The 24,462-nt window shown below is 46.8% G+C and overlaps 3 protein-coding genes across 3 annotated transcripts in view; all 3 read left to right on the top strand.

Moving 5' to 3' along the window:
* Positions 1-1,340: 1,340 nt before the first annotated feature.
* Positions 1,341-6,110, top strand: carnmt1 (carnosine N-methyltransferase 1; the record flags this gene model as incomplete). Its single annotated transcript, XM_084467644.1, has 8 exons — positions 1,341-1,489; positions 2,488-2,683; positions 2,928-3,094; positions 3,420-3,560; positions 4,842-5,020; positions 5,180-5,293; positions 5,457-5,560; positions 5,757-6,110. The coding sequence occupies 8 exons, from the start codon at positions 1,341-1,343 to the stop codon at positions 6,015-6,017; spliced, it is 1,311 nt and encodes a 436-aa protein (XP_084323770.1). The 3' UTR covers positions 6,018-6,110.
* A 969-nt stretch (positions 6,111-7,079) lies between these two features.
* On the top strand, positions 7,080-8,554 carry LOC311342765 (uncharacterized protein). Its single transcript, XM_084467587.1, has 2 exons — positions 7,080-7,541; positions 7,727-8,554. Exons 1-2 carry the CDS (start codon positions 7,167-7,169, stop codon positions 7,886-7,888), a joined length of 537 nt encoding a protein of 178 aa, XP_084323713.1. The 5' UTR covers positions 7,080-7,166; the 3' UTR covers positions 7,889-8,554.
* A 1,882-nt stretch (positions 8,555-10,436) lies between these two features.
* trpm6 (transient receptor potential cation channel, subfamily M, member 6) overlaps positions 10,437-24,462 on the top strand; it is a gene marked incomplete at its 5' end in the record, with an annotated part of 18,358 nt that continues 4,332 nt past the window's right edge. Inside the window, 20 exon segments of the mRNA XM_084468881.1 lie at positions 10,437-10,454; positions 10,555-10,634; positions 10,721-10,759; positions 10,954-11,143; positions 12,173-12,386; positions 12,923-13,050; positions 13,462-13,633; positions 14,032-14,206; positions 14,320-14,443; positions 14,550-14,622; positions 14,827-14,927; positions 15,564-15,698; positions 16,700-16,753; positions 17,335-17,475; positions 18,325-18,444; positions 18,763-19,034; positions 20,209-20,437; positions 21,899-22,045; positions 22,711-22,857; positions 24,155-24,283. Coding sequence (XP_084325007.1) covers positions 10,437-10,454; positions 10,555-10,634; positions 10,721-10,759; positions 10,954-11,143; positions 12,173-12,386; positions 12,923-13,050; positions 13,462-13,633; positions 14,032-14,206; positions 14,320-14,443; positions 14,550-14,622; positions 14,827-14,927; positions 15,564-15,698; positions 16,700-16,753; positions 17,335-17,475; positions 18,325-18,444; positions 18,763-19,034; positions 20,209-20,437; positions 21,899-22,045; positions 22,711-22,857; positions 24,155-24,283 — 2,688 coding nt within the window.

The following is a 24,462-nucleotide window of genomic DNA, read 5'->3' as shown; positions in this document are numbered from 1 at the left end:
TCTGTGTGTGTGTGTGTGTGTGTGTGTGTGTGTGTGTGTGTTTGTGTGCTAAAATAAATATAAGGAGGGATGGATTATATATCATGTTCCCTTTCCAGTTGATATCATGACTCTTGCGACATACAGTTGAGCACCAACTTTGAGAGCGTGGCAACGTAAATTTAGAAATTATAATCCCCCTGGCAGTAAGCTTCCATTTCCAAGGCCTTTTTTAAAATTGATTTGATTGTTAAACAAACAATACATTAAAAGTAAAATAAAATAAAAAATATTTATTAAGTTAACATGCCGCAGAACATGTTATGTCATGTAAGGACAAACAACACAATACATATACACTTCAAAATAATCGGGGCAAAAGTAGAAAACAAAGGGGAAATGATAATAATTAAAAAGAAATTAACTGAGCAGTCTTAGGTCGGAGCATGAACGTGACAAGTTTTCAGGCCCTAACCCCAACTTCCTATGTTATTGATTATTGATAATTTCACAGTAAACACAGGCATTCTTGGCGCAATACCATGTATCAACAAGACAACATTCATTACACAAGAGTATATCGAGTCCTGTGTAAATATTAGAACGAGAACCAAACATTTCAAAGTTCAAACGTCGGGGTAGGAGTCAAAAACACACGCTCCTAAACAGAGGCTGGAAGGGATCTACCAATCACCATTCAAAGACCGAAAAGTCTTGTCTTGTTCTTTACAATATTTGATAGGACATTCGAATTTAACAAATTTACTCTATATATAGTAAATATACAAAAACACAATCATATTTGACGTATTGAAATACATGATCTCAAATGTAACATTAAATTCTCAACATCTTATTCTTAACTTTGTAACTTTCCCCCCGCTCCTACAGAGTGCCCCATTTGCCCTTCAACCCATCTTTGTGTGTGTGTGTGTGTGTGTGTGTGTGTGTGTGTGTGTGTGTGTGTGTGTGTGTGTGTGTGTGTGTGTGTGTGTGTCCTCCTAAATAAACAAATGCATAACGTTTTTCCAATTTAAATGTATTGATCTGGAAGCTATTAGGTCTTTGTCAATAAAATGTTTATTTGTTGAGCACCTGGTTTGACCAAGTGCTGTTCCTACTCATTGTAACGTCGATTCAGTCACAAACGATCACGAAAGCGCACATTTTAAATTTCAGAAAGATCCCTCGAACGATATACGCATAGGACCATGAACGTAAGATGGAAGTGTGCAATGAATGAACGAGGATAAGAAAGGCGCATAAAAAAATGTGCATCGCTCGATTGCTTTCTCCTGGATGAAACGTTTCAAATCGCGATGTTCGTCCATCGATTGGACAGTTCTGTGTGGCTTTCAAACATGGCCGAAATAACAAGGGAAGAAATAGCGGAGGGAGAACAGGATGAACCCAATTATAACAAAGAACGAATCAAATATTCCCCGGAGGAAGAACGGAAACTAGAGAGGCAGCATTTCTGGAGAGTGATCGATGCGTTCAGATACTACAGGTAGGACCGGACTCCTGGACGGCAGAGCGCAATCAAGCACAACACGGGCTAGCCTCCTCAGACCTCTGATATAGAGGCTAGCCTCCTCAGACCTCTGATATAGAGGCTAGCCCCCTCAGATCTCTGATATAGAGGCTAGCCTCCTCAGGCCTCTGATATAGAGGCTAGCCTCCTCAGACCTCTGATATAGAGGCTAGCCTCCTCAGACCTCTGATATAGAGGCTAGCCTCCTCAGACCTCTGATATAGAGGCTAGCCCCCTCAGACCTCTGATATAGAGGCTAGCCCCCTCAGACCTCTGATATAGAGGCTAGCCACAGACCTCTATATAGAGGCTAGCCTCCTCAGACCTCTGATATAGAGGCTCTTACCTGTGGTAAAGAGCCTCTAACCTCTGATATAGAGGCTAGCCTCAGACCTCTGATATAGAGGCTAGCCTCAGACCTCTGATATAGAGGCTAGCCTCCTCAGACCCCCCTCCTCCTCGTTTCTGTCCAATAGCTGCTGAGGCGTTCACTCACTTCAGAAGACTGAAACCTGGAACGCCTCACAGACCTGTTGACAGAAAGCGTCTCAAACGGAGAGTATGCCCGTACACAGAGGGTTACCCAAGCGGCCCGTAGAGGTATGATATTGTGAGTGTATCGCCAGTAAATACGATCAGATAACTATTTTTTCATGAACGGGGCCCTCAATGCCAACGGCTACTAAGGTGACGTCCTCTTGGTCGCTTCGAAATCGTGTCTAATTCGTGATCACAAAGCAATAAACACGTGGCCATATTCCCATGCAAAACGCGTCTGCATATACTTGACCAAATGACATTCCCTGATGTTAGCCTTATCCTCTTGACGTAGTCGCTGTCCAGCTAGTGTAGCAGTATTGAAGTCCCTTGCAGTAGAAAATAAAATTGAATACCTGTAGTACACATTGCTAGCCTACATGAGAAGACAACATGTCGTGTAACTTGCGCTGCGGTTTCTGTTTGTCCTGCGTCAGTGTCCACGTCCACGAGCAGGTGAAACGGGCTCAGCGTCAGTACCGGAGCCTCACCCAGCGCCACCAGGCCCTGCTGCCCAGTGTCCTCCCCAACCTGACGCACATCAGCCAGTGTGTGGAGCACAACCAGGAGGTGCTGCACGCCATCGTCCACAACTGTATCGACATGTTTGAGAACATGGAGTACGGTGAGGAGGTAGGAGGAACTATCAGAATGAAAGAGCAAACCATTTCACATTCGGGCTCTCCCTCTCGATCTATTCACAGCATATGAATGCACAGGACATCTGTAATCCGTATTAAAAGTTACTTCTGTAAAAATTGTTCGGCTAATGGCATGTTGATGGAAAGTCTCCTGCGGAGATCTGGGATCTCTTTTCTTTACGATCAACCGATGTAAACGTTTCTGGATATTCCTTCTCCCTCTCTTTATTCTCCAGGAGGACTTGAAGAAACTGCGTCCGGCCTCCATCTTTGATATGGACAAGCTCAAGTCCACCATCAAGCAGTTTGTTCGTGACTGGAGTGAGGTGGGCCAGGCAGAGAGGGACACGTGCTACCTGCCCATCATCAAGGAGATCCAGAGGCTTTTCCCCAGTGACCAATAGTGAGAGAAACGCACACACCCTATATATGAAGATAACACCGTTATCTTCATATATACGGACCACGCCAAGTCAAACCAATGTTTCACACTACGAGACGGTGTTCTTAATGCTTCAACATCCAAAAACGATGAGCTATTTCACATCGATTCGACTGTCAGGGTTAATTGTTGTCAGACCAATGCCCTCCATAGTAAACACGTGAGTGCCTATCATTTTGATTAGACAAGGTCATCTCTCTAAACGAATGATGAAATACTGTCCGAATGCTTGCCACGTGGGAGGACAGTAACCCAATCCTCTTCCTTTGTGTTCTGTGTGTGTCAGCGATGTGTCCAAGCTGAGTGTGCTGGTTCCCGGGGCCGGGCTGGGCCGTCTGGCCTGGGAGATAGCCCGGCTAGGCTACATGTGCCAGGGCAACGAGTGGAGCTTCTTTATGTTGTTCTCCTCAAACTATGTGCTGAATAGGTAGGAGTCTATAATAATAATAATATATAATATACTCTATAATATATTTATAGTAGACTATATTATTATAGAGTATATGTATATATGTATGATTATAGAGTGTGTATATATATATATATATATTAGTATAAAGTTACAATAGACCACTTTAGTGGCGTTTTTCCATCAGTACTTTGGCTGTGCTGAGTCGTACCGTGCAGCGCTGATTTGCGTTTCCACTACCATGAGATGGACCAGCTCAGAGGGCGGGGCAAAGCGAGCTGGTCCCGCCCCCAAGCGAGTTGGTCCCGCCCCCAAGTGAGCTGGTCCCGCCCCCAAGCGAGCTGGTCCCGCCCCCAAGCGGGCTGCGGTGATGCAGCTCTGGCTGTTTGTTCTGATTTATGAAACCTATAGAAGTACAATTAAGTGCGTTCTTGTGCATGAGGCTCATCGCCATACAGGAAGAGCATGGCTAGAGCTCTCAACAGCTTGATCCAGCTTGGTCCAATGTGTAAACAAGACTAATCTGAAATTAATCTGAGCTCAATGAGCTGGTGAGATTAGGGATCAAAAAAAGTACAAATTGATCCATCAAGCTGAATTCGTCATCGCGGATATCATTGTGTGTGTCGCCTGAAGCATACACAAATATATGAAATGTCTATTCAAAGAATCAATCAGGTTTTACGGTTACGGCTAAAATATATATGTAATGTATTGTACTCGACTCGTCCGTTAAACACACGGCGTGAAGCGGGAAGCACGGTTGTAATGGAAATGCAAATTCTAGCAGCACTGGCCTGCCGAGCTGGGGTAAACTTTAGAGCTGGGCCGCTACAGTCTGGTGGAAGAACGCCATTGGTTGTTATCAGCTAGAGTTCACACTTATTTTTCATGCAAAATTAATGTTTGATAACTTGCAACACAGAACCTTATTTTAATTTTATTAGAAAATGTGTACTTTATTATTATCTTTAAAACATTGTCAAATAGTACCTTGTATAACTATCTATGGAGCATTTTTTTCTCTTAAAGAATTGTATTCATGCTCTATAATGGCCATGTTCTGGTTATGTAGCCAGTGGCCCTACTCCTACCTCTTAATTGGCATTTATTGTCATGCAGATGCAATTTTTGTTTACAATATTGTTTTGTTAATTTTAGTGCCATAGAACCATGTCTTTTTCTATGTCCTAATGCAACATCTGTTCGCCGTATCATTTGCTTAGAACGACTTTGCTTGTGATCTTCTTACTGCCACTGCCACCCACCCCCGCCCCCTCACCTGTGGGCTCACTTCAGGTGCGAGTCGGTGAACTCTCTGACCCTTTACCCCTGGATCCACCAGTTTAGCAACAACAAGAGGTCGTCTGACCAGACACGCTCTGTCAGCTTCCCTGACATCGACCCCCAGAGCCTACCCATTACCTCAGACTTCTCCATGGTAGCGGGGGACTTCTGCGAGGTGTACACGGAACCTGGTGAGAAAAGAAAGGCCATGTGGTCGAATCCCACGCACATCTTATGCAACGTGCCACTCTGCATTCAGTACAGCGCTATAGCCATCGAGTGTTTTAGGACGGTGTGTTTACGTTTGTATCAAGAGTCTAAGCCTCTGTCTCTCTCTCTTTGCCCCTCAGATTCTTGGGATTGTGTGGCCACCTGCTTTTTCATAGACACGGCTCACAATGTCTTGGACTATCTGGAGACCATCTGGAAGATTCTCAAGCCTGGTGGGGTCTGGATCAACTTAGGTGAGTCTCTCCGTGAGAAGCTACAGGCGTGTAACCTCAGCAGGTCCTCAGAGTTCCGTTCCTATTCCACCACACTTCTAGCGTTCTAAAGGGAGCCATGTTCTCCACGTCTGTCCTGGTGGATTGTGTGAGTCATGCCTGCTTGTGTTCTGTGTTCTAACAGGGCCGCTCCTGTACCACTTTGAGAACATGGCCAACGAGCTGTCCATCGAGCTGAGCTACGAGGACATCAGGGCGGCCATCGTCAAGTACGGCTTCGAGCTGGAGGTAATTACAGCTTCATTAACCTGGACTCTTTGAATTCTAATCACCTTTTTCTTTTTTTATAAAGAACCATCAACAATTTAACAATCAACCTTGTTTTATTGTCCCTTTAATGAAAACCTAACCCTAACTTGCGGTTCAACCATCACGTTTTGAATGTCGTACAGTGTGTAATACGCGTGGTTTTACCTTCCGTCAGGTGGAGAGGGAGTCTGTGAAGACCACGTACACGGAGAACGACCGCTCCATGCTGAGGTACGTCTACGACTGCGTCTTCTTTGTGGCGCGCAAGCCGGCCCACGCGTACGCCAACGGAGGCCGCGAGGAAGACGGCGACGGCGAGGACGGCGTGGACGGAGACCGCGAGGAAGACGCCAACGGAGACCGCGAGGAAGACGATGAAGCGGGCATCGCCCCGCCGTGTGCCAAGTCCCCACGGCGCGAGGGCGGGCTGACGTGACACGGCCGCACATACACACACACACTCACAATGACAGCACACACACACACACACACAACGACTGCACACACACACACACACACACACACACACACACACACACACACACACACACACACACACACACACACACACACAACGACCACACACACACACAACGACCACACACACATGACCGCCATGGCCAGAGCGGCCAACTTAAAGCAGCATTGGGGTCAAATAAATGTATTGAGGAACGCTAAAGCAAAACGATTGGGTATGGACACCATCATGTGATTTTCATTCAGTTTTTTTTTGTACCTCAAAAGAGAGACACGTTCACGTTAGTGTGTGTCTCGTTCACCTGCCAAACCCCTTCTTTGTTCAGGAGGGGACAACCCGTTTAGTTCTGGACAACTGCCTTTGGTTTGACCTGACACTCCACACAAGGCCTGCTCCTCTACTCCAGCACAGATATCATTGAGTTGTCTTTCATGTGAGGAGACTTAACACGACTGATGTTTGATTTTTGGATTTGACCAGTTGCATTACCTTACCGAGTTTTTAAAAGTATCACAATTTGCCAGTGGAAATCTCCTGGCCTATTGGCTTGCAGTCAATTTTTAATCCGATGTTGAATTATTTTTGTGTGCTTTTGTGTTTTTTTTTTTTGGAGAAAATGTATTTGGACTGATTGTGACTCATCTCATTTACATATTACGGTATTTATTTTTTCACTGAATCCGGAGAAATGTCACCACAGCCCTGTCAAAGGGAGAAGAAGTTGTTTTAAACTTATTTTGTATGATTCAACACCATTATCAGTACTTATTTTCTACTATGTCTTTGCAATAAACATTAAAAAAATATATGTGAACCGCATAAAGATTCTCATTTCCGTTTCTTAACTGCGTTGATGTGGAGATCTGCGTTCATTTGCCAATGAAACTCATCGCAAGTTGAAAATTAAAGGCCCGCATGGAGCTGCCATGTGGGCGGGGCTAGCGGATCCCAACCCTCCCATTGGTTATTGCAACGTTACTCGTTTCCTTACTGGTAACTACATGCGACATCGGTGGCGGCAAGAAAACAGTAGCGGCGAGGATCACACAATACTTTATTGAGATTGATTCTTGAGTCTTGATTTGTGATTCACTGAACACAGCCTTCATGACTAAAAGGCGTGCAGAAGACGCATTGTTTGGCGGAGTTCCTTCTAAAACGTGTTATGGTTCACTTTGTAGTCTAGACATGCAGCTGAAAGGCAGCGCATCTGGGCCAGTCGATCCGCCATCTCTGCAAGCGCTCCTGGGAAGCCGCTGCAGAAAGAGACCCTACTCCTCTGAAGAGTCAGAAGTGCAGGAATCAGTTCTTAATCGCAAACCTGCAACGGATGATCCAGGCAATCACGCGTTAAACGGTGCAATGGCCGACAGTTCTAGTAGCCACCGAGATCGGCCGACGTCTCCCACGCAGAAAGTCGCCAAGAAACGTGCTCGGGATGATGAGGATGTGCCTAAGAAGACCTTTCCAAAAGTTGCTAAAGTAAGTTCACACATATAACCCACGGCTCGTTGTGTAGAACAACGCGCAAAACCATTGTGCACCGAGGCCAGTGTAATAGCATAAATAATCCACTAGGTGTCACTGATGAGTCGGAGTTGTGGTAATAGTATTTGAGTGCATTATCTGTGATACAAATTTTTTTTTTTCTTATTCCCGTCAATTAGGCAAATGACGACAAGAACGACGACAGCGAATACATCAGTTTTAATTATTTCCAGTTCTGGCGAGTTCCGCTGCCTGCATTAGATCTATCGCTCCTGGACGATGCAGACTCCAAATCAGAGTCCATAAAAAATCTGACTGCGAAAGATGGCATGGAAACATGAATATGGTCAACACAGAACCGTCGATACACTAGTCCATAAAAATGTGATAAACTGACTTATTTCACTTCTGTATTTGCTAAAAAAGTAATTGAAAACATTCCATGTGTTGAGGTTGCTTCTGAGGAGGCCGAATATTGTTGTTTTAATTTTGGAAATATTCCAGAACATTATTTTGGTTCTTCATGTACCTTTCTTTCAGTCTAGGGCAGTCATTAGGCCTATCTATATTTTCTTTTCTTCCAGTATTAACATAATACCAGACACAAGTTACAAACAACCGACACAGTCAGACATACAGAGTGGTAGGTGTAAACATAATGCACTCACTAGAATTGAAAAACATAAAAATGCATGCACTGCCAAGCCAATCAACTTTGGTTATTTGTTCTTGTTCATATTTTATCGTTTTGATGTGATCTCCAATTTCATATTGCTCTTGAAATATTAATACTGTTTGACAGTATTTTTAACATGTTTGTCAGATCTGAAATCGTCTTCGTGCCCACCCTTCATTTACCATGTTAGCGAATAATGCAGCCACTTTTTTGAATTGCACAGAGATATGATAGGTTTCCAATGTTTCTTTACCGATCGTGTTACATTCCTTATGTTGTGTATCTGATCATGGTACTGCTCTTCGTAGAACACTGTCAGGACATTTGTATAAAGTTTTTACAATAAACGTTTTTATCCTCAAGTATGTGTTTAGTTGTCTTGTTAAATGGTCAGTCTCATTCAGATTTATCATCTCTCTAACAAGAGAGACATGACTGAGAAAACAGTAGCACATATAAACGTGCGGTAAAACCCAATACAACCCTTATAAGAAAGCATTATTTTACTTATTGAATCAGGCAGAGAAGATGAAGTTATTTCGACATGCGTCTGCTTTAATATGAGTGACAATGTGGTGTATGTGTAATTATTCAGCAGGAGGAACATGATTAAAGGCATGCAGTATTATGCATTATGGAACCCTATCAAAAGATAAAAATAAATTGAGATTTGGTGACAGGAAGTCCTGACAGGAAGTTTTGGCTTTGGGCTAATAAACTATAAATAGCTACATTTTATTTATAAACGTAAGTCAATTCTAGTATAGTATATTAAAAAAAGATATACTTAATGTCAATATTATACTATGACTTAACCGTCATTAATCGTCACTGTTTATTCAAGTCACAGACACTCTTTGGTTCTGTCTATTAGGGCATGGAAAGGCAATCCGATGTTTATACTCTTAGCAATTATAAGTTAATATTTACCCACTAAATGGTAGGTCAAACACATGCTGTTCTCATTCCACAACGGAACTTGTCATTTGTGTTTTAAGGTGGGTCATTAACTTGTCAAGGCTGTTTGAAAGAATTTTCTTGACCTTTAGAATAGGGTATTGTAGCCATGCTTATTGATAAGATATTAGGCCACTTTGTTGGTTAGTTATTCAACTCCAGGTTGTTAATAGCAGTTTAGATCGTAAATCATGTAATCCTAAACTGGTAAATGGTTAAATCCCTTTGTGAATTCAACTTAGTCTCGGCTTGGTTCCCAGGACCACAGCCCAGAACGGTCCTATAGTCCCACCATGGAGCCCCTGGGTGACAGGGTCCTGCGTGACGACCACAGGAGAACCCTGGATGGGGACCACCCCGGGCCTGGGCACCACTGAGGTCCTCAGGTCCAGGCTCCTGAAAAACGAACCTGGACAGTCGTAACACCGGTCGCAGACGGCTTCCCCGGGGCCCACGGTCCGTGGACGGCGCCCCCAGGGCCAGGCACCCAAAGAAGACCCATGGTGGCTTTGAAAATGAAAGTAGAAGGTTTTTTTAATGATAATGATTATCCTCTTATTATATTCTGTATCAATTGGGATCAAGGAAAATATCAGACAATGATATTCAATTAACACCATTATTCCACCACATCATCTATTAATGGACACATTTCCTTAGTTAACATGTTTGAGAAACCATTATATTTCCACTGTATTGAAATGTAGTTGAATAACAATTGAACAGACGTTCAGATAACAAGCGACCCTACTAAAGCGGCCTCCCAGTACGCACTACGCAGTACGCACTGTGCGTAAAGGTAGTCGCTTTGGACCCAAGCGTCTGCTAAATGCCCCACATTTTCATGTAAAAACGTGTAGCCCTGTAACGCCTGCCTTTCGGGAATGCCTGCTGCAATGCTCATGATGCGTGTTGTTGTTTGGGGTTGACACACAGACGTGCACAAGATCTGAACACTGAGTTTATGAAGACATGCATATCTCAGGAAATGCTCGACACGTCGCTTTTCCCTCTTAACAATGTTGCAACCAGTCAGGCCATTGTTTCGGGGTCTACTTATCTGGGGAAATTCCCGGTGCTGATGCATTGAGTGGGCAGGACGAAAAGATCGATGGCAGGTTGACTATCTTCCCATCGATGTACCATTTGCGATGTTGCAAGAATCAGAGAGCGCAAGTCAGAGACGGATGCTTGGATATTGTGCTGTTGCTGGTGGCTGAACGAGGAAATGTAACATAATTATGTTCAACGACGCAATGGGCTTCACGGGAAAGGTCACCTCAACTATTGTACAAGCTTGGCTTTAGATTCGGGCGGCGAGGTAATTTAAGACTCCAAAACTTTTAAACAAGTTGACTTTTCTTTTATTTTTAGACACGGAGATCGTGGATCGAAGAAAGCTTCTCCAAGAGAGACTGTGTGCATTTTATTCCTTCCACGCGGGAGCCACACCGGTAAACGGAGTCTTTTACCTTAACACAACCAGTATCAGAGAAATACTAAAAGCGAGGTTTAAAATATTGATTCCTGTGTATTACAGATGTGTTCCAGTATGCCATGTATGTCAAAACCTGATCAGGTAGGATATTTTATGATCATAGTTTTTATATGAGTTATTCTAGTTTCCCTCTATACAGCCTATTCATTAATAGATGTACAGTATATTAGTAAACAGTAAACGGTCAACATTTCAGCGCCAAACTGTTTGGCGAGTCCTTTATCAACAGATCCTCGGACTATAGTCCCAGACTCTGCACTGCTCACCTCCTTCAGATGCTGCTGCGGCCGCCTGATGGGGGAGCATTCCTGGCACTATTCCTGCCCCCCGGTGTCTCCGGGTCCTGGAGCCGGGCCGGAGGTGGAGGTGCACTGGTCCACAGAGCGCCACACCATAGCCAGCCCCACCGATGCCTATGGCACCATAGACTTCGAGGATAGTGCTGCTCGGGTCTGTCGTGCAAAGGTGGGGTAGCTCGGGGCCCCTCAAAGGAGTGATAATAGTGAGCTATCATTCAGTATGCGCGGTGCAAACAGGGAAACTGTTTCTGTAGATAATAACTAAGTGTCTTAGTGTCTTGCGAACAACATGTCTTATGGACATTTCCATTACATCTATCACCTACTAGGGCTCCAACTCGTGATTATTTGCAGTTCAATAGTCAAAGTCAAAGTCATTTTTAATGTCAATTCCGTATTATGTACTGGACATACTGCGGATCTAAATGACGATACTCTCCATTGATCTCAGTTGATTGGTTCATCAGATATCTTTGTTGAATAAGGCAATAGCACATGTGAGGGAGTGTGTTATAGCTAATAAACTGCAGTTCTACAGTTAGTTAACAGTAATAAACAGAAACAGATTATGATTTGTTTGTTTATTGAATCATTTATTGGCTCCGCCAACACAAACAGTTCCTGCACTTGGACTGGACTGTCGCAAAGCAAAGCATCAGCATTCTCCTTCCCACTAGCTTGCTACCTTGTGTAGGTCTACACGTTACTGCAGGAGAGCTATATAAATGTACAGCTATATAAATGTACTGTATAAATGTACATTTATACAGATATACATCTGTATGTTTCCAATTATTGTTCAGCCAGAGACACTCTTTGGAGGCATGGGTGATTCTGATTCGCTTACAGTTCATGATCGTTAATGTAATTAAAAGTAATTCAAAACACCTGTAAAGTCGAGGTATACCTTTTGCCGTTGTCCTAGTGCCGTTGTACTCTGTATCAGCACCCATGGATGCCTGTGGTTCAACTTGGTCTTAACTGTTATAACTACTTACTAACTAGGATGTAAAATATTTAATTGTATATACTATATTATATAACGTGTAATAACTCTCATCCCATGTTACCAATCAATCACCCGAAGTCCTAGTGTTCTCGGAGAGTGAGAATAAGGAACCACCAGGCTCGTCACATGTGCTGCACTGAAAACCATTAGAAACATACTGGTTTGTAATGGTCCTCCCCCCCCCAGTACGTGCGTGTGGCCGTGGACTCCAGGGCCGACACCGTTCTCCAGCTGATGCTGGACGAGTGGCAGATGGACCGACCCAAGCTGCTGATCTCCGTCCAGGGGGGCTCTGAGAGCCTGATCCTCCCCCCCAAGGTCAGCCAGGCCTTCAGCAAGGGCCTGCTCACCGCCGCCCTCAGCACGGAGGCCTGGATCCTCACCGACGGCATCAACACCGGTACGCGGCGGGAACCGGCCCATCTGTCAGCCATAGATTTGTGGTTCTTTCGATTCTTTTTTTTTTTTTTTTTTTTTTGCAAATGTTTTTTAAAGCATGCGTTGTCTTGACTCATAGTTGTCAACTTAAATAGGTTGCCACTAATGGCATCGGTAGGAACTGGTGCGCATGGGAAGTTAAAGGTCCCGTGACGTGCCACCAGGTGTGAGTGTGATTCGCCGTTTTGGAAATCTGTCTGTTATGACATCACAGCTGGGCGTGTCCACCCAGATGTGTGACGGATAGATGAGCAGCGTTTGCTACGGTCCACTGGGTAGGCTGGTGGACTGATCTACCCGGCGCACATCTAGGTGGACACGCCCACACCTGTGATGTCATAACAGACAGATTTCCAAAACGGCTTGTAACGGCCGATCACGCTCACACCTGGTGGCGCGTCACGGGCCCTTTAATGTCACCAAGGTGCTTAGGTTCTATGCAGCTATATCATAACTCATGCAATGATTATAAAGTCCTCCTTCAACGGCATGGTCCAGGCGTCTCCAGGTACGTGGGCGAGGCCGTGAAGAAGTTCGGGAGCCCCAACCTGAGGAAGAGGAACACGGTGGGGGTGACCCCGTGGGGGATGATCAACAACAACAACAACGACCTCATCGGCAGGGACGTGAGTTTGAAACCAACCGGTTCGACTATAGCGCGCGCCACGCTTTATTCGGGAGAACAGTCCGGCGTGCCTCACTGATCCTCTTTTTCGCCACTTGGATGTTGCACATCCACATTTTTGAAAACTTGCAGAAATCTCCACATATGAAGGCAATGCCAATGTTGTGTTTGATTGGTCAGAAAACACAAAGTGGCCGTGATTCATTTTGACCTGACTTCCCTGTCTCCAACAGAGACCCCACTTGTCTTAACTAATGGCGAGTTCGGTGACCAAAACGCAGCCTGACAGAAACATGTCTACAGAGGACTTTTATTTGATCTCGGCCAGCCAGACATAACATCGTGTCAGCGTAGCTCTCTAGTACCAACCCGTCGTCATTCGTTCTCGGCTCTCCATGCGGTCTCTCTTCAGGTGTACCGGCCCTACCAGTCTCTGGGAAACCCTCTGAGCAAGAGGGACTGTCTGAACAACTTTCACTCCCACTTCCTGCTGGTGGACGACGGCACGCTGGGGAAGTACGGGTGCCAGCACGGCTTCAGGAGACGCCTGGAGAAGCACATTCAGCAGCAGAGGATCCACCCTCGTGAGTCACTTCCTCCGGGTTTCTTCTTGTCTTTGGCGTACAACACACATCAATGCATTCGTGTATTTATTTTCTTTCACGTTGCTATATTTTTATTGGCTCACCGTACTTTAGCGTTTCCATTTTTTACTTATCTTTTTACTAATCTTTTATTTTTATTATTTTATATCTTGAGGAGAGCTTGCAACAGGAACAATTTCCCTCAGGATCATAAAAAGTAATTTTAATCTGTGGGTTTGTGTGTGTGTGGGTTGTGTGTGTGTGTGAGTGTGTGCGTGCGTGCGTGCGTGCATGTGTGTGTGTGTTCACACAGGCTTGAAAAACAAATGAGTTGAGAGCAGATTTGCCAGTGTAACATCTCATCCGATTTACCAGTGTATCTCTGTACCATCTCATAGGCATGAACCAGGGGGTGCCTGTGGTGTGTGTGGTGGTGGAAGGAGGTCCAGCCGTGGTCACCACAGTGTTGGACTATGTCAGCAGCACTCCTCCCGTGCCTGTGTTTGTGTTTGAGGGATCGGGGAAAGCAGCCGACCTGCTTTCCTTCTTACACAAACAAACCGCTATGGACAGGTATTAGTGTGGGATGCTTGTTTTAACTCGGTTTGAATAACTTATCTGGCCTCCATTGAAGATCAGGCGTGTGAAATACAACTCTTTATACTCTGTGTCATGTGTGTTGATAGACAGCTGGACACTGACCTCCGGGAAGACTTCCTGGATAAGATTGGAAAAGAGTTTGGAGTAGACAGTAAAGAAGCCTCAGACATCTTTTATGTTCTTCTGAATTGCATGGATTACAGGATGTCGGTAAGTAGAGGAATGGGTGTTGTTTTTTTTTACAAATGGAATATTTGCTACTTCCTCAATTGATAACCTTTTTGTTTATCCAACTTGGATCGAATGGAATGCACAGATCACCATCTTTGACTCAGAATCCGAAGACCAACAGGCGACAGATTCGGCCATTTTAACTTCTATACTCAAGGGTATTTCTATTTGACATCTTTGTTTTGATATTAATGCGAAAGCTGATTTATAGAATCTTTATTATTATATTTATTTGAATTTCAACAAATATGACAAAAAATGCTTTTAAAATAAATCGCCTACCCCAGCTTTAAGTGACCCATCTATAGCAAATACAGTCTGGTAAAAATCCCAGTTTCGGCTGTGCTCTCTCTGATTAACAGGCACCAATGCCAGTCCTGCAGAGCAACTGGGCATGGCACTAGCATGGGACAGACCGGACATTGCTAAGGAAAAAATCCTGGTGTACGGGCAGTACTGGCAGGTGAGCGTGACCGGATTCTCCCCTCCAGACTACAATAGCATTGTGCTTCTAAAGTATTATCCATACCATTCATATAGCCTCATAGCACAATTGCCAAAGTCATATTTTGGCCAAATCGTGATTTCTAACCTAACTCTACTCTCCTAACGCTGCTGATTCACAGCGCCTCATTGGCTGTATCCTAAGCCAATCAGAGTGCTTTTTTACAATCCATAATCACTATCTGCCTGTGTCATCTATTTGACTCAGGCATTTTTTACACAAAATACAAGATGAATCTTACAATATGACTCAGGCAACGATACTATGAGGCTATCGCTATGATTGTGTTGCTCCTGTCCACTCTAACCCGACCCTCTGTGGTGTCCAGAGAGAGTCAACTCTAACCCGACCCTCTGTGGTGTCCAGAGAGAGTCAACTCTAACCCGACCCTCTGTGGTGTCCAGAGAGAGTCAACTCTAACCCGACCCTCTGTGGTGTCCAGAGAGAGTCAACTCTAACCCGACCCTCTGTGGTGTCCAGAGAGAGTCAACTCTAACCCGACCCTCTGTGGTGCCCAGAGAGAGTCAACTCTAACCCGACCCTCTGTGGTGCCCAGAGAGAGTCAACTCTAACCCGACCCTCTGTGGTGTCCAGAGGGACTCCCTGGAGCAGGCCATGCTGGACGCCCTGGTCATGGACCGCGTGGCGTTTGTCCAGCTGCTCATCGACAACGGCATGACCATGAGCCGCTTCCTCACCGTGGAGCGTCTGGAGGAGCTCTTCAACACGGTACTCGGGACAGAGAATGGCTCGCTAGAAGTTTTCTTTCACTTGACCTGTTTTCATCAGCTGCCTCCCAGCTTATCTCTGGCGGTCCCGGGGCCTGCCTCGACTCATTCTACTGTAAACAGCTCGAGTCTAGCCGCACGTAACTCAGAGGATGTTGCGACATCTTAGTCACAATGCCCTCTATGGAGATGTGTGAGAAACAACAACAGCCTGTCCACACAGAGAGGATGACCAACGCTGTCCGGAGAGGGGCAATGTTATATAACATAAACAATCAAGACCTTATATTACATGAATAGGGCGCTCAATGGAGGGAATTGCGACTAAGACTCAATCAATTCAACTGTAAGTCGCTTTTGGGTAGCTAGCGCCCTCAACCATTGGACTCCACGACTAGTATGAATCAGTAAAACGGGAACTAAACGTGAAAGTGGTTGAGGGTTGTTCAGCTGGTCAGTTTGTCACCCTGATTGTTTCCCCTGCCCAGTATTTCAATGTGTCTCACTGGACAGTCTCTTTGTCTGGACTTGGCTCTCCCTCATCGCCGTGTAAACAGAGGAAATGCCAATTGTTCATTTCCAGGCCCCCAGAGGCATGGCGCTTGACTCATATTTAGAAACTATGGGTGGACTTAACTCTTATAATAATAATAATAATAATCACTCAACCGTTATTGAAATTTCGACAATACACGATTTTCTCAAAACACTAAGACACTGTAAGCTCTCAGTTATTATCTAGTTAGTAACACTTAGCGCCTTGGGGGGCTGATTCACAGCCATACCATGAGCTGCATCCTGCTGGCTGAAGAGAGGAGGGGCGTCCTTGTTTGGAGCGTAGCCAGTAGTGACGCATGATTAATAAATGATAACCTTTGGATAAGAAGTCCCTCTAAGAAGATAGACAGCACCAAATTATTCATATGAAGTGGTTTTTATTTTTCCTATTTAATGTTAACATGAAGAGTGCATAAAAATGACAAATGTAAATGTTTCTTTCAGCCACAGGTCTCATCCGACTGTTTTCTCCATCATCTCGTCGCAGATGTGAAACAAGTAAGTGGCTCTCATTCTCTTTGACTCCAGTCCAGATCCCGCTAGTTTTACATAACCTACCACACATGAGCTGTGTTCGAAATCATTCCCTATCACGGAAATAGTGCACTATATAGGGTGCTCACCATTTTGTAGTGCTGTTTGAATTCTCAGTGGTTAATTTCATTCACTATGTAGTGGACAGTGAACAGTGAACATACAATGTTCCCTACATGTTACTCCCGTATACTACAATGCAATGCGGGTGCATTTACTGACACAAATGACGTTTAGAAATGTTCAGCCGAATTCTCGTTAGTTTGTTCCCTATATAGTTCACTATATCATAAACACTATATAGGGAATAGTGAGTGAGTGAATAGGGAACGATTTGCGAACACAGCTGTAGATCCTTCTCAATCTCCCAACCCTAACCCTTACAACACAATCTAAACAACCCGGGAATTCCCATGAAAGCAGCAGGAAGCGTTCCCAAACCAGCGGTCCCCAATTGTGTGTGTGTGTGTGTGTGTGTGTGTGTGTCTGTGTGTGTGTGTGTGTGTGTCGTGTGTGTGTGTGTGTGTGTGTGTGTGTGTGGTCAGAGCTCCATGCCCAGAGGCTACCGTCTCACCCTGGTGGACGTGGGCCTGGTGTTAGAGTACCTGATCGGAGGAGCGTACCGCAGCATCTACACACGCAAGAGCTTCAGAGCGGCCTACAACCTCCTGAAGATCCACAACAAAGTGAGCAGGAGAGCAACACGCCGTTAAGAACGCCGTTAAGAACCCCGTTAAGAACGCTGTTAAGAACGCCTTTAAGAACGCCTTTAAGAACGCCCTTAAGAACGCCCTTAAGAACGCCTTTAAGAACGCCTTTAAGAACGCCCTTAAGAACGCCCTTAAAGGGATAGTTCACCGATACAGAACCGGCGTTCTATCATTATAAAATCGCTATTATAATATTTAAAAAAGTGTGTTTCTTCCCTCAGTCTAACCCAGTCCTCCAGTCTCCCAGCTGTCCTGATTACATTTCTCCTGAGATGATGTCAAACACGTCATTTGACGTCATCTCAGGAGAAATGTAACCCCGTTAAGAATGCCATTAAGAACCCCGTTAAGAACGCCGTTAAGAACTCCCTTTAGAACGCCCTTTAGAATGCTGTTACGATGACTCAATGAGGGTGTGCATATGGGGGGAATACCCACTTCACCGGTACAAAACCTTTTTGGGAGAATTTTTTAATATATATTTATTTTAATATACAGGCCTATACTGTATATATTTTTAATTGTCTGAGTACCCCCTACAATACTCTAAAGCACCCCTAGGGGTACGCGTACCCCCATTTGAGAACCACTGGTCCAGGGAAAAGGTTCTAGGTTTGAATCCCAATGTCCACAACGTCCTGGAGCAAGTTGCCAAACCCCTGACAAAACAATCGGCGTAAACCACTTTGGATAAAGTCATCTGCTAAATGACGAAGTGGCACCGTACGTACGTACCGTCTAGACCCACATTGTTTCATAAACAATGTGTGTCTATCCAGGACGCCTATCTCACCTCACCTGACCGCTCTGCCCGTGTTGACGCAGGAGAAAGCCCGGGGTAGCGCTGGCTTCCTGTCCAAACAGCGGCGAGTGCTGACATCCAACCCGACCAGAGTCCCACAACGGCCTCACTTCTTCAGGACCGCTCAGCCGTACAAGTGCAAGGTGGGCGGCGCGGCGCGGCACGGCACCGAACAAAACTGTTGAGTCACACTTTGCTGCTCGCTCCGTCGATTTTCGTTCCACACTTTTTTGGGTCACGGCTGGCTATATTCAGTCCTGATACTCCTTTAAAGTGAGCTATTGTTGCACAACGGATATGTTTCTATACTTGTACTGACTAGATCAACACATTGTCGTGTTATGTGTTATTCAGTAGTGTTTCATATCCAGTCTAATCCAACATGCTTCTACACGTCTAAAGTGTTAATTCTGCTTGGCGGTGTTTGCCTCTGCCCCCCCCCCCCCCCCCCCACCGCTCAGGAAACAGACCCGTATCCCGGCAACGAGGAGGCCATGGCCTCGGAGACCCCTGCCGCTGACGTCGCGCTCCACGTGCACTTCAACTTCAACGACCTGTTTGTGTGGGCGGTGCTGCAGCGGCGGCAGCAGATGGCGCTGTTCCTGTGGCAGCACGGCGAGGAGGTGCTGGGCCGCGCCACCGTGGCCTGCAAGATGTACCGCTCCATGGCCTCGGAGGCGCGGCAGAGCTACATGAACGACACACTGGCGGAGCAGCTGAAGGCCTGCTCACTGTGAGAGAGGGGGGGGGGGGGGGGGGTCTGTCCTCTGGGAGATAGGGGGCGCTCTACAGAGAGGGGGTCCTGCTCACTGTGAGAGGTGGGGGGGTCTACAGATAGGGGGCGCTCTACAGAGAGGGGGTCCTGCTCACTGTGAGAGGGGGGGGGTCTACAGATAGGGGGCGCTCTACAGAGAGGGGGTCCTGCTCACTGTGAGAGGGGGGGTGTCTACAGATAGGGGGCGCTCTACAGAGAGGGGGTCCTGCTCACTGTGAGAGGGGGGGTCTACAGATAGGGGGCGCTCTACAGAGAGGGGGTCCTGCTCACTGTGAGGGGGGGTGGTCTACAGATAGGGGGCGCTCTACAGAGAGGGGGTCCTGCTCACTGTGAGAGGGGGTCTACAGATTGGGGGCGCTCTACAGAGAGGGGGTCCTGCTCACTGTGAGAGGGGGTCTACAGATAGGTGGCGCTCTACAGAGAGGGGGTCCTGCTCACTGTGAGAGGGGGGGTCTACAGATAGGGGGCGCTCTACAGAGAGGGGGTCCTGCTCACTGTGAGAGGGGGGGTCTACAGATAGGGGGCGCTCTACAGAGAGGGGGTCCTGCTCACTGTGAGAGGGGGGGTCTACAGATAGGGGGCGCTCTACAGAGAGGGGGTCCTCCTGTCCTCCGTGGGACAGGAGGCCCTGCTCTGGTGAGCCCGAGAGGGGGGTAATGGGGGGATAATGGGGGGATAATGGGGGGGATAATGGCCAGTGTGTCACAGCAGCATGTTCCTGAACATGAATAGAAACTGAGGGGGTCGCGTCAGAATAATGATTTAGCTGCTGCTTGTTTGAACTTTGTCCCAATTAACTAAATGTTACGCCTTTCTTATACAACAACTACGTCTGGAGAAGGGACATTTCTGACTCTTTTAAACAGACACTTATTGAAAATGTATGGCTTGAACCACTTCATATAGTGCCTCTCAATCCAAATCTGATGTAAACGTGGTGAGTTGCTTTGAACAACAACTTGTGTGCACAACAACTTAGCGTTTGATGATTTAGTGAAAACAGTGACGGGTCCTTATCGAGGGTAGTAACACTAGTCAGCCTGTTTGCCGGGTGATGCGTTCTCATTACGTATCGATGACATTGCTGACCGTCAGAGGTGGTTCATGTTCCGTCTCCGTCGCCCCCGCTCAGGGAGTTCGGGCAGCTGTCGGTGGACATGCTGGACTGCGCGTTCCGGCAGAACGAGCAGATGGCCATGAAGCTGCTGACCTCGGAGATGGAGGCGTGGAGCCACTTCACCTGCCTGCAGATGGCCGTGTCGTCCTGCCACCGGCCCTTCGTCTCTCACTCCTGCACCCAGACCCTGCTCACCGACCTCTGGACCGGCTCGCTTAACATGAGGAAGAACTCCTCCCTAAAGGTACAGGACGCGCTTTCAATAATAATAATGATTGAATTTATATAGCCCTTTTCTAGACACTCAAAGAGGCTTTACAGTGAAGGGGGGGACCTCACTAACCACCACCGATGTGTAGCACCCACCTGGGTGATGCACGGCAGCCCATCAGCGGCAGAACGCTCACCACACACCAGCTGGAGGTGAAGAGTGAGGGAGTTAATGACTCCAAGCCAATTATACAGGGGGATGCTTAGGGGCCAGATTGAATGAGCTACTACTCCTACTCTTTGCGATAAGTGCCCTGGGATCTTTTATGACCTCAGTGAGTCAGGACCTCGGTTTTACGTCTCCTCCTTTAGCTCAGTTCAGTTCGCATTTATTGTGCCGCAAGGGACCTTTATTTGGCAGCAGCTGGTTGTGTTAGTTTGCTTGTGTCAGCTTAGCTCAGGGAGGGAGAGTGGGTGGACTTGCTAGTTGGATCCCCGGCACCTCCTCCTAGCTGAGGGTCGAGGTGTCCCTGAGTGAGACGCCTCACCCTGACTGCTCCAGACCAGCTGGCTGTCGCCCTGAGGGGTCCACTCCGCCGTCGGTGTGTGAATGTGTGCATTAAAACCCTAACCCTAACCCTAACCTTAACCCTAAACCTAACCTTAACCCTAAACCTAACCTTAACCTAAACCTAACCTTAACCTTAACCCTAACCCTAACCCTAACCCTAACCCCAACCCTAACCCCAGAATCCATTCAGACTCAGCCAGGTGAGGCTGCTATAACCAGCCGTCATCCAGACAAATAAAAACAGATAAAAAAGGGTTGGATGGAGATAACGTCACTCCGAGATACATCTACTACTAACGTCTCCAGGTTACAGATGTTTCCAGTGGCCCCCCCGCTGACCTCATCCACATCTAGACTCGCTAGACGGACTCCCAGGAGGAGCAGGAGTAAGAGGGGGTAGCAGGGGTAAAGGGAGTAGCAGTGGTAGCAGGAGTAAGCAGGGGTAGCAGGAGTAAGCAGGAGTAGCAGGAGTAAGCAGGAGTAGCAGGAGTAAGCAGGGGTAGAAGGAGTAAGCAGGAGGAGCAGGAGCAGGAGGAAGCCTCCCTGTGCTGTGTGCCTCCAGATCTGAGGAGGATCTGGAGGAGGAGCAGGGGTAGCAGGAGTAAGCAGGGGTAGCAGGAGTAAGCAGGGGTAGCAGGAGTAAGCAGGAGGAGCAGGAGTAAAGGGAGTAGCAGGAGCAAGCCTCCCTGTGCTGTGTCCTCCTCGAGATCTGAGGAGGATCTGGAGGAGGAGCAGGAGGAGCAGCAGTAAGCAGGGGTAGCAGGAGTAAGCAGGAGGAGCAGCAGTAAGCAGGAGGAGCAGCAGTAAGCAGGAGGAGCAGCAGTAAGCAGGAGGAGCAGCAGTAAGCAGGGGTAGCAGGAGCAAGCAGGAGGAGCAGCAGTAAGCAGGAGGAGCAGCAGTAAGCGTGGTGGTGTCCTCCTCCAGATCCTCCTCAGCCTGGTGCTGCCCCCGGCCATCCACCTGCTGGAGTTCAAGAGCCGGGCGGAGATGAGCCACGTGCCCCAGTCCCAGGAGCCCCCGCTGTTCGGCCGGGACCCCGGGAGGCCCCCCGACCCCCAGACGGAGCCCCAGGTAACACGCGGCTCATCGCCCTGCTGTCGCTTGGGTTCATTATCTTCAAATTGGATTGGATTGGATCGCGTTTGTATGTGTTATTGTGTTGTGTGTGTTTTGTGTTACTGATAGTATTGTATGTGTTTATTCTACTGCATTCTGTTCTATACTATGATAATCTAGGTTTGTTTTTACGATTATATTCTGGTTTTTGTGTGTGCGTGTGTGTGTGTGTGTGTGTATGACTAGGTGTTTGATTCTATGATGAAATTTTTGTGTATGTGGGATTTTAGGTGATCGATTCTATAATGTCATTTGTGCGTGTGTGTGTGTGTGCGTGTGCGTGCATGCGTGTGCATGCCTGCGTGCGTGCGTGTGTGTGTGTGTGTGTGTGCGTGTCTGTGTGTGCGCGTGCGTGCGTTTGTGTGTGTGCGTGTCTGCGTGCATGTGTGCATTCGTGCATGCATGCATTCCTGTGTGTGCATGTGCATGCGTTTGTATGTGTCTGCGTGCGTTCGTGCCTGTGTGTGCGTGCGTGCGTTTGTGCCTGTGTGTGTGCGTGCGTGCGTTTGTGCCTGTGTGTGTGCGTGCCTGTGCGTGCGTGCCTGTGCGTGCCTGCGTGCGTGCCTGTGTGTGTGTGTGTGTGTGTGCATGCCTGTGTGTGTGCGTGTGTTCTCCTGCAGGACGTGGAGAGCGGTCAGTCGTGCCCTCGCTCGTGTCTGGGCTGCATGTCCCAGACGTGCTCGGCCCTCCCCCGGCTCTGTGTGTTCTGGATCCGGAGGTTCTACGAGTGCTACACCGCGCCCGTGGTCAAGTACTGGCTTCACACCGTAGGTGGACCTCCAGCCCCCACTCATGTCATATGTCACTGGGTGTATAATTAAGCAATAGATCACGACAGGCTGTGGTATACGGTCATTATACCACAGTTAAGGGGTATAATGACCGTATATCACTGACTGAAGTGATCTATTGCTTTTATAAAATGGTTACGTAAGTATGGCGAAATGAAAGTCATAGACACCCTCAATTTTGAGAAAGCGACAAAGTCGGAAAAGCATTTTTTTTTAACGAATACAAAAAAGTAGTCCCTCCTGGCTGCCGGCAAAGTGTGCGGCGGTTGCTATGCAACACACTGTAGCATCCTTCAGAGAGAAGGCTAGAGACGGTAGCTCGGTTCGCCGGCAATTTAGCCTACTATCGAGTTCACTCACCATTCACCGTGTGCCTATTGCTTTACAACATTTCCACCCTCTCCAGCAATCAACATGTTTTTAGGCTTCAGTGAACTATGCTATTGCTTTATATATAAATAAACAACAGTTCAAGTTAGGCGCGGAGTGATACTGAACTCTGTAAGCTGAACATAGGGTGTCATAGCTGTGTGTATACGCTCAATATACAACAGTTGGGAACCAATCAGATCGCTTGATTTAAGCCACCCGTTTTATAAATAAATATATATATATATATATATATATATATATATTGTTAGTATATGCTACACGGGAACCTCCTAAGACAGCGCAATTTGATCGGTTCTCTATCTCGGGATATCGGGCAACATCCCGAGATAGAGATCTCAGACTCAGGATATTGTTTTCATGGCAAAATGTCGCGCGTGACGGTCGTCTCGTCACGCTAATAAAAACAAATAAATCCTGGCAAAAAGTGTTATCTTGTTTATTTTTGGAGTGTTCACGTGTAGTATATACAAAAACAATTATTCATTCAATAATTGTTAAATATGTCACTGTGGGAATATATATATATATTGTTGTGCACATACTCATCACCCTCCTTTGTTTCGTTTTGGGACTGATTATGGGTGAACTCACAATGACTGATCTCATTAGTTTAATGATGATTGATGATTTGAGGATTGGTGATCAAATGAGACAAGATTTAATGAATTTGACGATGATTGCTGATCTCATGAGACTAGATTTAATCCCTTTGACACAGTGGTGCCACACTGCACTAGAGAGCTGTGATCCTGAGCTCGACCAGCCTCAGCGTCTTCCTCTCTGTGTACGCGTCTGCCCCTCACTCTGTCCCTCCTCCTCCTCCTCCTCCCCCCTCCTCCTCCTCCTCCTCCTCCTCCTCCTCCTCCTCCTCCCTGTGCAGATGGCCTACCTCCTCTTCCTCATGCTCTTCTCCTACACCGTCCTGGTGAAGATGGGCGACCGGCCCAGCATTCAGGAGTGGCTGGTCATCGCCTACATCCTGTCCACCGCCGTGGAGAAGACCAGAGAGGTGAGAGAGGGAGGGAGGGAGGGAGAGAGAGAGAGAGAGAGAGGGAGGGGGAGAGAGGGAGAGAGAGAGAGAGAGAGGGGGAGAGGGAGAGAGGGAGAGAGAGAGGGAGGAAGAGAGAGAGAGGGAGAGGGAGAGAGAGAGAGGGGGAGAGATGGAGAGAGAGAGGGAGGGGGAGAGAG

Source organism: Micromesistius poutassou (assembly GCF_964030765.1).
Source record: "Micromesistius poutassou genome assembly, chromosome: 5".
NCBI lineage: Eukaryota > Metazoa > Chordata > Actinopteri > Gadiformes > Gadidae > Micromesistius > Micromesistius poutassou.
Note: the sequence above shows the minus strand (reverse complement) of the source record. Positions and strands in the feature narration are given on the sequence as shown.

Bases quoted from the DNA above. Each gene is read 5' to 3' on its own strand.
- LOC311342765 (XM_084467587.1), top strand. From the start codon at position 7,167: ATGACTAAAAGGCGTGCAGAAGACGCATTGTTTGGCGGAGTTCCTTCT. The intron at 7,542-7,726 runs GTAAGTTCACAC...CCCGTCAATTAG, and splicing joins CCTTTCCAAAAGTTGCTAAA to GCAAATGACGACAAGAACGA.